Genomic DNA, 16,918 nt, shown 5'->3' with positions numbered 1-16,918 from the left:
ACTAGGATATCCCCTACCTACTAACATAACCTATTACTAGGATATCCCCTATAACTAGGATATCCCCTACCTACTCACATGACCTTTCACTAGGATATCCCCTACAACTAGGATATCCCCTACCTACTAACAGAACCTACAACTAGGATATCCCCTATAACTAGGATATCCCCTACCTACTGTTGGGGAATAATCAGAATTAGTTGGTAACATAGATGTTTTATATTCATCATATGTGTGTAAGTTACTTCTCATCAGAATGTGTTTGTATAATACTGTGGCTCGGTTTGCAGTATCTGTTCTCTGTCAGGACTAAGTTACTTGGGCCGCAGAGAGGGGAGAGGTCAAGCGTGTATCTCTTGGCTCCACAATGTCTGTGTGCCAGTCAGTGTGTCTCTGTGATCTTGTCAAGATAGGATAGATTTGATATATGCCTGTTGATATGGAGGATTGGTTTATGGTTCTGAGTTTGAGAAGAGAACATAGTTTAGGAGACAAAGCTGAACGATAAATTATGGCCAATGCTGTCTGACTATGTGTGTCTTTGCTATAAAGGATCTCAGTTGCAGTGTGTAAGGGACACTCAGAGAATTCTTTGATAGACACTGAATTGATCTGAGAGTCACAGGGTTGTGATGGAGCTCATATAATTAAAGATGGACTTCATGATAACTCTGACGTGTGTGTGGTTTGCTCTCATGATTTGGTAAATACAGGAAATTTCCACGACACTACTAACATAACCTACAACTAGGATATCCCCTATAACTAGGATATCCCCTATAACTAGGATATCCCCTATAACTAGGATATCCCCGACCTACTAACAGAACCTACAACTAGGATATCCCCTATAACTAGGATATCCCCTACAACTAGGATATCCCCGACCTACTAACAGAACCTACAACTAGGATATCCCCTACAACTAGGATATCCCCGACCTACTAACAGAACCTACAACTAGGATATCCCCTACAACTAGGATATCCCCGACCTACTAACAGAACCTACAACTAGGATATCCCCTACAACTAGGATATCCCCGACCTACTAACAGAACCTACAACTAGGATATCCCCTACAACTAGGATATCCCCGACCTACTAACAGAACCTACAACTAGGATATCCCCTACAACTAGGATATCCCCGACCTACTAACATAACCTACAACTAGGATATCCCCTATAACTAGGATATCCCCTATAACTAGGATATCCCCGACCTACTAACAGAACCTACAACTAGGATATCCCCTACCTACTAACAGAACCTACAACTAGGATATCCCCGACCTACTAACAGAACCTACAACTAGGATATCCCCGACCTACTAACAGAACCTACAACTAGGATATCCCCTACAACTAGGATATCCCCGACCTACTAACAGAACAGAATAACCTGAACACTCAGCTTTCCCAACATATGGCTTCTACAAAGAGGACAGGACAGTGGTCTTCACAAACTGAACATGAGAGATATGCTACAGCAGCTAGCTGTTTAAACTGGCAACATGATCATAGTTGCTATGATACAGCAGCTAGCTGTTTAAACTGGCAACATTATCATAGTTACTATGCTACAGCAGTTAGCTGTTTAAACTGGCAACATGATCATAGTTGCTATGATACAGCAGCTAGCTGTTTAAACTGGCAACATGATCATAGTTGCTATGCTACAGCAGTTAGCTGTTTAAACTGGCAACATGATCATAGTTGCTATGCTACAGCAGTTAGCCGTTTAAACTGGCAACATGATCATAGTTGCTATGCTACAGTTGCTAGGTAGAAGTCATAATAGAAGAAGTAGCAGAACAGGAAAAATAGTTGTATTAGAATAGAATCTGGGTGTTTGGTACTCACCCTCCTCATGTTGGTCTCAGAACTGACAGGGTTTTCAGGGTGCACCCACTTGGACCCGGGCAGGTTGAGTCTTGGGGGATAGGAGTGGGTCTCATTGGGGTACTGCCAGATGATTGGATACAGCCCCAGCTGGTTGTATGAGGCTGAGGTGTGGCTGTGTGTCTGGGGCTGAGAGACAGGGTGGTGATGAGCTAGTCCCAGGTGCCCCAGCCCCGAGGAGTCTAGTCGGGGATGACCCCCCAGCAAGGGGCCTGGAGGCAGGCCAGAGAGCACCCCGGAGAGGAGGTGGTGAGTGGAAGAGGGGGTGAGGCAGGAGGCATGGAGGGGGTGGAGCTGGGGGTGCAGATAGGACACGTGGTTGGTCTCCTGGTTGGGACGGACAAGCGCAGGGTCCCGGTACACGGTGAAATGCTCGTTCTTATCGATGATTAGCGGACTCTTAGTGCAAGATCCTGGCGACTCAGTCCCTCGGGCCAGGACGGGCTTAAAGCTGGAGCGAGGGGTGTTGTCCGGGTAACGGCCTTTATGCTTGGACACCTCTGGGGAGGTGAGGGGTTTGGGTTTAGAACAAGTCTCCAGAACACTCTGTGTTTTAGACTTGACGATGTCAGGGGAGCAGAGTGGCTTTGGCTTCAGGGCCTCTGGGGAGGGGAGGGGCTTGGGGACATCAGGGGAGGGGCTTAGCTTGTACGACTTCCTGGCCTCGTCGGCCAATGAGGCGTTCTTAATGCAGGGCAGCATGGAGGAATATAGCTGCTTCTCTCTCTCTACTACAGCAGCAGACTCACTGACTGATGCTATAGGTCTGATCACCGCTGAATGGACTAACCCCATCTTACTGCCCAGGCTGCCAGCTATGTCATGCTTTACCTCCGGCTTCCTACACACTGAGGGAGTCTGGTTCCTAAGGTCACACTCTGACACTGAGGGAGTCTGGTTCCTAAGGTCACACTCTGACACTGAGGGAGTCTGGTTCCTAAGGTCACACTCTGACACTGAGGGAGTCTGGTTCCTAAGGTCACACTCTGACACTGAGGGAGTCTGGTTCCTAAGGTCACACTCTGACACTGAGGGAGCCTGGTTCCTAAGGTCACACTCTGACACTGAGGGAGCCTGGTTCCTAAGGTCACACTCTGACACTGAGGGAGCCTGGTTCCTAAGGTCACACTCTAACACTAAGGGAGTCTGGTTCCTAAGGTCACACTCTAACACTAAGGGAGTCTGGTTCCTAAGGTCACACTCTAACACTAAGGGAGTCTGGTTCCTAAGGTCACACTCTGACACTAAGGGAATCTGGTTCCTAAGGTCACACTCTGACACTGAGGGAGTCTGGTTCCTAAGGTCACACTCCGAGGGGCTCTTCCGAAGGGGAGAGGGAGGGGCCACAGAGGGGTTCAGCACCAAATGTCTGCTGGGCTCAGAGAGGTAGGAGGGCTCAGATGGATTCTGGGAGGCCAGCAGGGCCGAGACGGCCTCAGAGTTCTCCCGGGAGGCCATGTGTGCGTTAGCGTCCTCTGCTGTGATGTCGATTATATACTGAGAGGGAGTCTGGGTCCTGGAGACCACCTCAGCGCTGGTGTACTGGTCCTTGGACTGGGGATGGGTCTGGGATTTCATAGTGCTGTTGTTCTCCATGATGCACTCCCCTTGGCCCTCAGATGGGGCAGAGCCCTGGGAGGAGGAGGACAGGGGAGGGGCCTGCTGCTGTTGCAGTGGAGACCGTTCTCCCTGTCGTTGAGGTTGTCGCAGGGATGACCTCTGCTCCCTGTCGGCTGATGACTGCTGAAACTCCGCCTTCTGAAGCTCCTCACCCCAGGGGGAGAGACTGCCTGTCAGAGCAGACTCCTTCCCAGTCTTAGAACCCTGGGTCTTGTGCCCCTCCTGGCCGGTCTCTCCTTTTAGCTCCTCCTCTGAGTTCTGCTCTGAGGAAGAGGAGGAGTCTGCCGTCCTGGTTCTCTTGGTAGACATCTCAGAGTCACTGCTCTCAGAGAAGTCAGACCTCAGTGTAGTCTCGTTTCTCAGTCTTTTCAAACCTGATTTCTTCTCCTCTTCCTCCTCTGCTTTCCTCCGCTTGTTCACAGCCACCTGCTTGCTGCTCGTACTTTTAAAGAAGTCTGGAGAGATGAATCAGAGGAGAATATATCAGATTAGTCTGGAGAGATGAATCAGAGAAGAATATATTAGATTAGTCTGGAGAGATGAATCAGAGAAGTCTGGAGATGAATCAGAGGAGAATATATTAGAGAAGTCTGGAGAGATGAATCAGAGGAGAATATATTAGAGAAGTCTGGAGAGATGAATCAGAGGATATATATATATAATAATATATTATAATTCTAAATGACAAGCAGCAAATATTTGTTGTTATGAAACAAGCAAGAAATAAGACAAAAAACAGAAAACTTGTCCGTGCATAACTATTCACCCCTCCCCCAAAGTCAAAGTATTGACTTTTTTTGGGGGGGGGGGGGTGAATAGTTATGCACGCTTTTGTAGCAATTACAGCCACCTTTTGTAGCAATTACAGCTACAAGTCTCTTGGGATATGTCTCCATAAGGTTTGCACATCTAGCCACTGTGATTTTTGCCCAGTCTTCAAGGCAAAACTGCTCCAGCTCAAGTTCGATGGGTTCCGCTGGTGTACAGCAATCTTTAAGTCATACCACAGATTCTCAATTGGATTGAGGTCTGGAATTTGACTTGGCCATTCCAAGACATTTAGATGTTTCCCCATAAACCACTCGAGTGTTGCTTTAACAGTATGCTTAGGATCATTGTCCTGCTGGAAGGTGAACCTCCATCCCAGTCTCAAATCTCTGGAAGACTGAAACAGGTTTCCCTCAAGAATTTCCCTGTATTTAGCGCCATCCATCATTCCTTCAATTCTGACTAGTTTCCCAGTCCCTGCCGATGAAAAATATCCCCACAGCATGATGCTGCCACCACCATGCTTCACTGTGGGTGTTCTCGGGATGATGAGAGGTGTTGGGTTTGCGCCAGACATAGCATTTTCCTTGATGGCCAAAAGGCTCCATTTTAGTCTCATCTGACCAGAGTACCTTCTTCCATATGTTTGGGGAGTCTCTCAAATGCCTTTTGGCGAACACTTTAAGCAATGGCTTTTTTCTGGCCACTCTTCCGTAAAGCCCAGCTCTGAGTGTACGGCTTAAAGTGGTCCTATGGACAGATACTCCAATCTCCGCTGTGGAGCTTTGCAGCTCCTTAAGGTTTATCTTTGGTCTCTTTGTTGCCTCTGATTAATGACATCCTTGCCTGGTCCGTGAGTTTTGTTGTGATGCCCTCTCTTGGCAGGTTTGTTGTGGTGCCATATTCTTTCCATTTTTTAATAATGGATTTAATGGTGCTCCGTGGGATGTTCAAAGTTTCATATATTTAAAAAAAACAACCTTGATCTGTACTTCAGCGAGTAATGCTACCAGAGTAGGGAATAATGCTACTAGAGTAGGGAATAATGCTCCCAGAGTAGGGAATAATGCTCCCAGAGTAGAGAGTAATGCTCCCAGAGCAGAGAGTAATGCTACTAGAGTAGGGAATAATGCTCCCAGAGTAGGGAATAATGCTCCCAGAGTAGAGAGTAATGCTCCCAGAGTAGGGAATAATGCTCCCAGAGCAGAGAGTAATGCTCCCAGAGCAGAGAGTAATGCTCCCAGAGTAGAGAGTAATGCTCCCAGAGCAGAGAGTAATGCTCCCAGAGTAGAGAGTAATGCTCCCAGAGCAGAGAGTAATTCTACTAGAGTAGGGAATAATGCTACCAGAGTAGGGAGTAATGCTCCCAGAGCAGAGAGTAATGCTACTAGAGTCGGGAATAATGCTCCCAGAGCAGAGAGTAATGCTACCAGAGTAGGGAATAATGCTCCCAGAGTAGAGAGTAATGCTCCCAGAGCAGAGAGTAATGCTCCCAGAGTAGAGAGTAATGCTCCCAGAGCAGAGAGTAATTCTACTAGAGTAGGGAATAATGCTCCCAGAGTAGAGAGTAATGCTCCCAGAGCAGAGAGTAATGCTACCAGAGTAGGGAATAATGCTCCCAGAGTAGAGAGTAATGCTCCCAGAGCAGAGAGTAATGCTACTAGAGTAGGGAATAATGCTCCCAGAGCAGAGAGTAATGCTACCAGAGTAGAGAGTAATGCTCCCAGAGTAGAGAGTAATGCTACTAGAGTAGGGAATAATGCTACTAGAGTAGGGAATAATGTTCCCAGAGTAGAGAGTAATGCTCCCAGAGTAGAGAGTAATGCTCCCAGAGTAGAGAGTAATGCTACTAGAGTAGGGAATAATGCTCCCAGAGTAGAGAGTAATGCTCCCAGAGCAGAGAGTAATGCTACTAGAGTAGGGAATAATGCTCCCAGAGCAGAGAGTAATTCTACTAGAGTAGGGAATAATGCTCCCAGAGCAGAGAGTAATGCTACTAGAGTGGGAATAATGCTCCCAGAGTAGAGAATAATGCTACTAGAGTAGGTAATAATGCTCCTAGAGCAGATAATAATGCTCCTAGATCAGGGAGCAATGCTCCTAGAGCAGGGAGCAATGCTCCCAGAGCAGGGAATAATGCTCCCAGAGCAGTGAGTAATGCTCCTATAGCAGAGAGTAATGCTCCTAGCGCAGCAAGTAATGCTCCTAGAGCAGTGAGTAATGCTCCTAGAGCAGCGAGTAATGCTCCTAGAGCAGCGAGTAATGCTCCTAGAGCAGCGAGTAATGCTCCTAGAGCAGGGAGTAATGCTCCAAGACGAGGGAGAATTGCTTCAAGTGTAAGGCTCCAAGACGAGGGATAATTGCTCCAAGATCAGGGAGTAATGCTCATAGAGCAGGGAATAATGCTCCTAGAGCAGGGAATAATGCTCATAGAGCAGGGAAAAATGCTCCTAGAGCAGTACTCGAACCCCTGTACACTGACTCAGTACCGGGACCCCTGTACACTGACTCAGTACCGGGACCCCTGTACACTGACTCAGTACCGGGACCCCTGTACACTGACTCAGTACCGGGACCCCTGTACACTGACTCAGTACCGGGACCCCTGTACACTGACTCAGTACCGGGACCCCTGTACACTGACTCAGTACCGGGACCCCTGTACACTGACTCAGTACCGGGACCCCTGTACACTGACTCAGTACCGGGACCCCTGTACACTGACTCGCTACTGGTACCTCATGTACAGAGCCCTCAGAAAGTATTCAGACCCCTGGACTTTTCCACATTTTGTTGCATTACAGACTTATTCTAAAATGGATTAAATACAACTCATCAGTCTAGACACAATACCCCATAATGACAGGTTTTTAAAAAACATTTTTGCAAATGCATTGAAAGTTAAAAACAGAAATATCTTACTTACATAAGTATTCAGACCTTTTGATATGAGACTTGAAATTGAGCTCAGATGCATCCTGTTTCCATTGATCATCCTTGATGTTTTTACCACAGTTCCATTGATTGGACATGATTTGGAAAGGCACACACTTGTAAGGCACACACTTGTAAGGTCCCACAGTTGACAGTGCATGCCAGAGCAAAAACCTAGCAATGAGTTCGAAGGAATTGTCCAGAGAGCTCAGAGACAGGATTGTGTCGAGGCACAGATCTGGGGAAGGGTACCAAAACATTTCTGCAGCATTGAAGGTCCCCAAGAACACAGTGGCCTTCCTAGAGCTGGTCACCCAGCCAACCTGAAAAATCGGGGGAGAAAGGCCTTGGTCAGGGAGGTAACCAAGAACCCCATGGTCCCTCTGACAAAGCTCCAGAGTTCCTCTGTGGAGATGGGAGAACCTTCCAGAAGGACAACCATCTCTGCAGCACTCCACCAATCAGGCTTTTATGGTAGAGTGGCCAAACTGAAGCCACTCCTCATTAAAAGGCACATGACAGCCCACTTGGAGTTTGCCAAAATGCACCTCAAGGACTCTCAGACCATGAGAAACAAGATTATCTGGTCTGATGAAACCAAGATTGAACTCTTTGGCCTGAATTCCAAGCCTCACGTTTGGAGGTAACCTGGCACCAACCCTACGGTGAAGCATGGTGGTGGCAGCATCATGCTGTGGGGATGTTTTTCAGCAGGGACTGGGAGACTATTCAGGATCGAGGGAAAGATGAACGGAGCAAAGTACAGAGAGATCCTTGATGAAAACCTGTTCCAGAGCGCTTAGGACCTCAGACTGTGGCGAAGGGTTACCTTCCAACAGGACAATCACAGCCAAGACAACGCAGGAGCGGCTTCGGGACGAGTCTCTGAATGTCCTCGAGTGGCCCAGCCAGAACCCGGACTTGAACCTGATTGAACATCTCTGGAGAGACCTGAAAATAGCTGTGCAGCGACCCTCCCCATCCAACCTGACAGAGCTTGAGAGGATCTGCAGAGAAGAATGGGAGAAACTCCCCAAATACAGGTGTACCAAGCTTCTAGGGTCATACCCAAGAAGACTTGATGCTGTAATCGCTGCCAAAGGTGCTTCAACAAAGTACTGAGTAAAAGGTCTGAATAGTTATGTACAGTGGAGCAAAAAAGTATTTAGTCAGCCACAAATTGTGCAAGTTCTCCCACTTAAAAAGATGAGAGAGGCCTGTAATTTTCATCAACTATGACAGGTACACTTCAACTTTGTTGGCAATGACAGAGGTCAAACGTTTTCTGTAAATCTTCACAAGGTTTTCACACACCGTTGCTGGTATTTTGGCCCATTCCCCCATGTAGATCTCCTCTAGAGCAGTGATGTTTTGGGGCTGTTGCTGGGCAACACAGACTTTCAACTCCCTCCAAAGATTTTCTATGGGGTTGAGATCTGGAGACTGGCTAGGCCACTCCAGGACCTTGAAATGCTTCTTACGAAGCCACACGTTCGTTGCCCGGGCGGTGTGTTTGGGATCATTGTCATGCTGAAAGACCCAGCCACGTTTCATCTTCAATGCCCTTGCTGATGGAAGGAGGTTTTCACTCAAAATCTCACGATACATGGCCCCATTCATTCTTTCCTTTACACGGATCAGTCGTCCTGGTCCCTTTGCAGAAAAACAGCCCCAAAGCATGATGTTTCCACCCCCATGCTTCACAGTAGGTATGGTGTTCTTTGGATGCAACTCAGCATTATTTGTCCTCCAAACACGACGAGTTGAGTTTTTACCAAAAAGTTATATTTTGGTTTCATCTGACCATATGACATTCTCCCAATCTTCTTCTGGATCATCCAAATGCTCTCTAGCAAACTTCAGACGGGCCTGGACATGTACTGGCTTAAGCAGCGGGACACGTCTGGCACTGCAGGATTTGAGTCCCTGGCGGCGTAGTGTGTTACTGATGGTAGGCTTTGTTACATTAGTCCCAGCTCTCTGCAGGTCATTCACTAGGTCTCCCTGTGTGGTTTTGGGATTTTTGCTCACCGTTCTTGTGATCATTTTGACCACACGGGGTGAGATCTTGCGTGGAGCCCAAGATCGAGGGAGATTATCAGTGGTCTTGTATGTCTTCCATTTCCTAATAATTGCTCCCACAGTTGATTTCTTCAAACCAAGCTGCTTACCTATTGCAGATTCAGTCTTCCCAGCCTGGTGCAGGTCTACAATTTTGTTTCCGGTGTACTTTGACAGCTCTTTGGTCTTGGCCATAGTGGAGTTTGGAGTGTGACTATTTGAGGTTGTGGACAGGTGTCTTTTATACTGATAAGTTCAAACAGGTGCCATTAATACAGGTAACGAGTGGAGGACAGAGGAGCCTCTTAAAGAAGAAGTTACAGGTCTGTGAGAGCCAGAAATCTTGCTTGTTTGTAGGTGACCAAATACTTATTTTCCACCATAATTTGCAAATAAATTCATTAAAAATCCTACAATTTTTTTTTTTTTCATTTTGTCTGTCATAGCTGAAGTGTACCTGTGATGAAAATTACAGGCCTCTCTCATTTTTTAAAGTGGGGAGTACCCTGCTGTCTGACTAAGTGCTACGGTACTATTACCCTGCTGTCTGACTTAGTGCTACGCTACGGTACTATTACCCTGCTGTCTGACTTAGTGCTACGGTACTATTACCCTGCTGTCTGACTTAGTGCTACGGTACTATTACCCTGCTGTCTGACTTAGTGCTACGGTACTATTACACTGCTGTCTGACATTTCTAAAAACCTGTTTTTGCTTTGTCTTTGTGTGTAGATATTGTGGGAAGCCAAACCTTTCCCAAGGCAGTGTCCTGCTGAACCTTTCCCAAGGCAGTGTCCTGCTAAAGCTTTCCCAAGGCAGTGTCCTGCTAAAGCTTTCCCAAGGCAGTGTCCTGCTAAAGCTTTCCCAAGGCAGTGTCCTGCTGAAGCTTTCCCAAGGCAGTGTCCTGCTGAAGCTTTCCCAAGGCAGTGTCCTGCTGAAGCTTTCCCAAGGCAGTGTCCTGCTAAAGCTTTCCCAAGGCAGTGTCCTGCTGAAGCTTTCCCAAGGCAGTGTCCTGCTAAAGCTTTCCCAAGGCAGTGTTCTGCTAAAGCTTTCCCAAGGCAGTGTCCTGCTAAAGCTTTCCCAAGGCAGTGTCCTGCTAAAGCTTTCCCAAGGCAGTGTCCTGCTAAAGCTTTCCCAAGGCAGTGTCCTGCTGAAGCTTTCCCAAGGCAGTGTCCTGCTGAAGCTTTCCCAAGGCAGTGTCCTGCTGAAGCTTTCCCAAGGCAGTGTCCTGCTGAAGCTTTCCCAAGGCAGTGTCCTGCTGAAGCTTTCCCAAGGCAGTGTCCTGCTGAAGCTTTCCCAAGGCAGTGTCCTGCTAAAGCTTTCCCAAGGCAGTGTCCTGCTAAAGCTTTCCCAAGGCAGTGTCCTGCTGAAGCTTTCCCAAGGCAGTGTCCTGCTAAAGCTTTCCCAAGGCAGTGTTCTGCTAAAGCTTTCCCAAGGCAGTGTCCTGCTGAATGCTTTCAGAGCTCTTACTCATCTCAGGTCAATGGAACAGCTTGACCACACAGTACAATTCCTCCAGCGTCCACGATCTCCTCACCTCTTGTTCTATCTTCACCATCATCCTCACCTCCTCTCCCTGCTCTCTCGTTACAGTCCACGTTGTCTCCCTTGAAGTCATCATCAGGGACACTGCTGTCAGATCCCTTCCTCCTGGAGAAGCCAGGTCCGCGGTGCTGCGTCTGTTCCTGGCAAGGGGAGTGCTGCGCTGGGGCCTGCTGGCTCTGGGACCCGCCCTGACCTTGACCCTGCTGGGTGGTGACCCCTGACCCCTGCTTCACCGCCACGCCAGAGGAGTTCATGACTGGTCTGGGGCTGTTGGCTTGGGCGCGGGTGTAGTGACCCTGTAGAGGATGACGAGAGAACAGACACACCAAGGATGGAGTTGGTTAGAGACAGGAGGACATAGAGAGAACAGACACACCAAGGATGGAGTTGGTTAGAGACAGGAGGACAGAGAGAGAACAGACACACCAAGGATGGAGTTGGTTAGAGACAGGAGGACAGAGAGAGAACAGGTACACCAAGGATGGAGTTGGCTAGAGACAGGAGGACAGAGAGAGAACAGACACACCAAGGATGGAGTTGGCTAGAGACAGGAGGACAGACACACCAAGGATGGAGTTGGCTAGAGACAGGAGGACAGAGAGAGAACAGACACACCAAGGATGGAGTTGGTTAGAGACAGGAGGACAGAGAGAGAACAGGCACACCAAGGATGGAGTTGGCTAGAGACAGGAGGACAGAGAGAGAACAGGCACACCAAGGATGGAGTTGGTTAGAGACAGGAGGACAGAGAGAGAACAGACACACAGAGGATGGAGTTGGTTAGAGACAGGAGGACAGAGAGAGAACAGACACACAGAGGATGGAGTTGGCTAGAGACAGGAGGACAGAGAGAGAACAGTCACACCAAGGATGGAGTTGGCTAGAGACAGGAGGACAGAGAGAGAACAGACACACCAAGGATGGAGTTGGTTAGAGACAGGAGGACAGAGAGAGATCAGGCACACCAAGGATGGAGTTGGCTAGAGACAGGAGGACAGACACACCAAGGATGGAGTTGGCTAGAGACAGGAGGACAGACACACCAAGGATGGAGTTGGCTAGAGACAGGAGGACAGAGAGAGAACAGACACACCAAGGATGGAGTTGGCTAGAGACAGGAGGACAGAGAGAGAACAGGCACACCAAGGATGGAGTTGGCTAGAGACAGGAGGACAGACACACCAAGGATGGAGTTGGCTAGAGACAGGAGGACAGACACACCAAGGATGGAGTTGGCTAGAGACAGGAGGACAGAGAGAGAACAGACACACCAAGGATGGAGTTGGTTAGAGACAGGAGGACAGAGAGAGAACAGACACACCAAGGATGGAGTTGGCTAGAGACAGGAGGACAGACACACCAAGGATGGAGTTGGCTAGAGACAGGAGGACAGAGAGAGAACAGGCACACCAAGGATGGAGTTGGCTAGAGACAGGAGGACAGAGAGAGAACAGGCACACCAAGGATGGAGTTGGTTAGAGACAGGAGGACAGAGAGAGAACAGACACACAGAGGATGGAGTTGGTTAGAGACAGGAGGACAGAGAGAGAACAGACACACAGAGGATGGAGTTGGCTAGAGACAGGAGGACAGAGAGAGAACAGACACACCAAGGATGGAGTTGGCTAGAGACAGGAGGACAGAGAGAGAACAGACACACCAAGGATGGAGTTGGTTAGAGACAGGAGGACAGAGAGAGATCAGGCACACCAAGGATGGAGTTGGCTAGAGACAGGAGGACAGACACACCAAGGATGGAGTTGGCTAGAGACAGGAGGACAGACACACCAAGGATGGAGTTGGCTAGAGACAGGAGGACAGAGAGAGAACAGACACACCAAGGATGGAGTTGGCTAGAGACAGGAGGACAGAGAGAGAACAGGCACACCAAGGATGGAGTTGGCTAGAGACAGGAGGACAGACACACCAAGGATGGAGTTGGCTAGAGACAGGAGGACAGACACACCAAGGATGGAGTTGGCTAGAGACAGGAGGACAGAGAGAACAGACACACCAAGGATGGAGTTGGCTAGAGACAGGAGGACAGAGAGAGAACAGGCACACCAAGGATGGAGTTGGCTAGAGACAGGAGGACAGACACACCAAGGATGGAGTTGGCTAGAGACAGGAGGACAGAGAGAGAACAGGCACACCAAGGATGGAGTTGGCTAGAGACAGGAGGACAGAGAGAGAACAGGCACACCAAGGATGTAGTTGGTTAGAGACAGGAGGACAGAGAGAACAGACACACCAAGGATGGAGTTGGTTAGAGACAGGAGGACAGAGAGAGAACAGACACACCAAGGATGGAGTTGGTTAGAGACAGGAGGACAGAGAGAGAACAGGCACACCAAGGATGGAGTTGGTTAGAGACAGGAGGACAGAGAGAGAACAGGCACACCAAGGATGGAGTTGGCTAGAGACAGGAGGACAGAGAGAGAACAGGCACACCAAGGATGGAGTTGGCTAGAGACAGGAGGACAGAGAGAGAACAGGCACACCAAGGATGGAGTTGGCTAGAGACAGGAGGACAGAGAGAGAACAGGCACACCAAGGATGGAGTTGGCTAGAGACAGGAGGACAGACACACCAAGGATGGAGTTGGCTAGAGACAGGAGGACAGACACACCAAGGATGGAGTTGGCTAGAGACAGGAGGACAGAGAGAGAACAGACACACCAAGGATGGAGTTGGCTAGAGACAGGAGGACAGACACACCAAGGATGGAGTTGGCTAGAGACAGGAGGACAGAGAGAGAACAGGCACACCAAGGATGGAGTTGGCTAGAGACAGGAGGACAGAGAGAGAACAGGCACACCAAGGATGTAGTTGGTTAGAGACAGGAGGACAGAGAGAACAGACACACCAAGGATGGAGTTGGTTAGAGACAGGAGGACAGAGAGAACAGACACACCAAGGATGGAGTTGGTTAGAGACAGGAGGACAGAGAGAGAACAGGCACACCAAGGATGGATTGGTTAGAGACAGGAGGACAGAGAGAGAACAGGCACACCAAGGATGGAGTTGGCTAGAGACAGGAGGACAGAGAGAGAACAGACACACCAAGGATGGAGTTGGCTAGAGACAGGAGGACAGAGAGAGAACAGGCACACCAAGGATGGAGTTGGCTAGAGACAGGAGGACAGAGAGAGAACAGGCACACCAAGGATGGAGTTGGCTAGAGACAGGAGGACAGAGAGAGAACAGGCACACCAAGGATGGAGTTGGCTAGAGACAGGAGGACAGACACACCAAGGATGGAGTTGGCTAGAGACAGGAGGACAGACACACCAAGGATGGAGTTGGCTAGAGACAGGAGGACAGAGAGAGAACAGACACACCAAGGATGGAGTTGGCTAGAGACAGGAGGACAGAGAGAGAACAGGCACACCAAGGATGGAGTTGGCTAGAGACAGGAGGACAGACACACCAAGGATGGAGTTGGCTAGAGACAGGAGGACAGACACACCAAGGATGGAGTTGGCTAGAGACAGGAGGACAGAGAGAACAGACACACCAAGGATGGAGTTGGTTAGAGACAGGAGGACAGAGAGAGAACAGACACACAGAGGATGGAGTTGGTTAGAGACAGGAGGACAGACACACCAAGGATGGAGTTGGCTAGAGACAGGAGGACAGAGAGAACAGACACACCAAGGATGGAGTTGGCTAGAGACAGGAGGACAGGCACACCAAGGATGGAGTTGGCTAGAGACAGGAAGACAGAGAGAGAACAGACACACCAAGGATGGAGTTGGCTAGAGACAGGAGGACAGAGAGAACAGACACACCAAGGATGGAGTTGGCTAGAGACAGGAGGACAGACACACCAAGGATGGAGTTGGCTAGAGACAGGAGGACAGAGAGAACAGACACACCAAGGATGGAGTTGGCTAGAGACAGGAGGACAGGCACACCAAGGATGGAGTTGGCTAGAGACAGGAGGACAGAGAGAGAACAGACACACCAAGGATGGAGTTGGCTAGAGACAGGAGGACAGAGAGAGAGGTGTTTCAGGATGTCACATATAATATGGTTGATAATTCAACACCACCGAGAATGCTCCACAATGGAAAAGAAGGTATACAGTCCTATTACCCTGCTGTCTGACTTAGTGCTACGGTACTATTACCCTGCTGTCTGACTTAGTGCTACGGTACTATTACCCTGCTGTCTGACTTAGTGCTACGGTACTATTACCCTGCTGTCTGACTTAGTGCTACGGTACTATAACCCTGCTGTCTGACTTAGTGCTACGGTCCTATTACCCTGCTGTCTGACTTAGTGCTACGGTACTATTACCCTGCTGTCTGACTTAGTGCTACGGTACTATTACCCTGCTGTCTGACTTAGTGCTACGGTACTATTACCCTGCTGTCTGACTTAGTGCTACGGTACTATTACCCTGCTGTCTGACTTAGTGCTACGGTACTATTACCCTGCTGTCTGACTTAGTGCTACGGTACTATTACCCTGCTGTCTGACTTAGTGCTACGCTACAGTACTATTACCCTGCTGTCTGACTTAGTGCTACGGTCCTATTACCCTGCTGTCTGACTTAGTGCTACGCTACGGTACTATTACCCTGCTGTCTGACTTAGTGCTACGGTACTATTACCCTGCTGTCTGACTTAGTGCTACGGTACTATTACCCTGCTGTCTGACTTAGTGCTACGGTACTATTACCCTGCTGTCTGACTTAGTGCTACGGTACTATTACCCTGCTGTCTGACTTAGTGCTACGGTCCTATTACCCTGCTGTCTGACTTAGTGCTACGGTACTATTACCCTGCTGTCTGACTTAGTGCTACGCTACGGTACTATTACCCTGCTGTCTGACTTAGTGCTACGGTACTATTACCCTGCTGTCTGACTTAGTGCTACGGTCCTATTACCCTGCTGTCTGACTTAGTGCTACGGTCCTATTACCCTGCTGTCTGACTTAGTGCTACGGTACTATTACCCTGCTGTCTGACTTAGTGCTACGCTACGGTACTATTACCCTGCTGTCTGACTTAGTGCTACGGTCCTATTACCCTGCTGTCTGACTTAGTGCTACGCTACGGTACTATTACCCTGCTGTCTGACTTAGTGCTACGCTACGGTACTATTACCCTGCTGTCTGACTTAGTGCTACGGTACTATTACCCTGCTGTCTGACTTAGTGCTACGGTACTATTACCCTGCTGTCTGACTTAGTGCTACGGTACTATTACCCTGCTGTCTGACTTAGTGCTACGGTACTATTACCCTGCTGTCTGACTTAGTGCTACGGTACTATTACCCTGCTGTCTGACTTAGTGCTACGGTCCTATTACCCTGCTGTCTGACTTAGTGCTACGGTACTATTACCCTGCTGTCTGACTTAGTGCTACAGTACTATAACCCTGCTGTCTGACTTAGTGCTACGGTACTATAACCCTGCTGTCTGACTTAGTGCTACAGTACTATTACCCTGCTGTCTGACTTAGTGCTACGGTACTATTACCCTGCTGTCTGACTTAGTGCTACGGTACTATTACCCTGCTGTCTGACTTAGTGCTACAGTACTATTACCCTGCTGTCTGACTTAGTGCTACGGTACTATTACCCTGCTGTCTGACTTAGTGCTACGGTACTATTACCCTGCTGTCTGACTTAGTGCTACGGTACTATTACCCTGCTGTCTGACTTAGTGCTACGGTACTATTACCCTGCTGTCTGACTTAGTGCTACGGTACTATTACCCTGCTGTCTGACTTAGTGCTACAGTACTATTACCCTGCTGTCTGACTTAGTGCTACGGTACTATTACCCTGCTGTCTGACTTAGTGCTACGGTACTATTACCCTGCTGTCTGACTTAGTGCTACGGTACTATTACCCTGCTGTCTGACTTAGTGCTACGGTACTATTACCCTGCTGTCTGACTTAGTGCTACAGTACTATTACCCTGCTGTCTGACTTAGTGCTACGGTACTATTACCCTGCTGTCTGACTTAGTGCTACGGTACTATTGCCCTGCTGTCTGACTTAGTGCTACGGTACTATTACCCTGCTGTCTGACTTAGTGCTACGGTACTATTACCCTGCTGTCTGACTTAGT

The 16,918-nt window shown here is 48.8% G+C and overlaps 1 protein-coding gene across 10 annotated transcripts in view; it reads right to left on the bottom strand.

Annotated features, from left to right (window-relative positions):
• The window catches only part of jmjd1cb (jumonji domain containing 1Cb), a 242,200-nt gene that overhangs the window by 74,960 nt on the left and 150,322 nt on the right, over positions 1-16,918 (bottom strand). For 6 of the 10 annotated variants that reach the window (XR_016491190.1, XM_090217898.1, XM_090217894.1 and 3 more), the window contains 2 exons: positions 10,827-11,130; positions 1,868-3,981 (listed from right to left, as the gene is read on the bottom strand). Coding sequence is in view for 9 of the 10 variants with exons in the window: in XM_090217898.1 (XP_090074024.1) it covers positions 1,868-3,981; positions 10,827-11,130 (2,418 nt within the window). In the remaining variant the exon portion in view is untranslated. The remainder of the gene's footprint in view (positions 1-1,867; positions 3,982-10,826; positions 11,131-16,918) is intronic. The other 4 variants (XM_090217895.1, XM_090217899.1, XM_090217901.1 and 1 more) reach the window with 1 other exon arrangement.

This window comes from Oncorhynchus mykiss, chromosome 23 (genome assembly GCF_057628025.1).
Source record: "Oncorhynchus mykiss isolate SJ-2025 chromosome 23, ASM5762802v1, whole genome shotgun sequence".
Classification (NCBI taxonomy): Eukaryota; Metazoa; Chordata; class Actinopteri; order Salmoniformes; family Salmonidae; genus Oncorhynchus; species Oncorhynchus mykiss.
The sequence above is the reverse complement of the archived record's forward strand: the minus strand, read 5'-3'. Positions and strand labels throughout refer to the sequence as shown.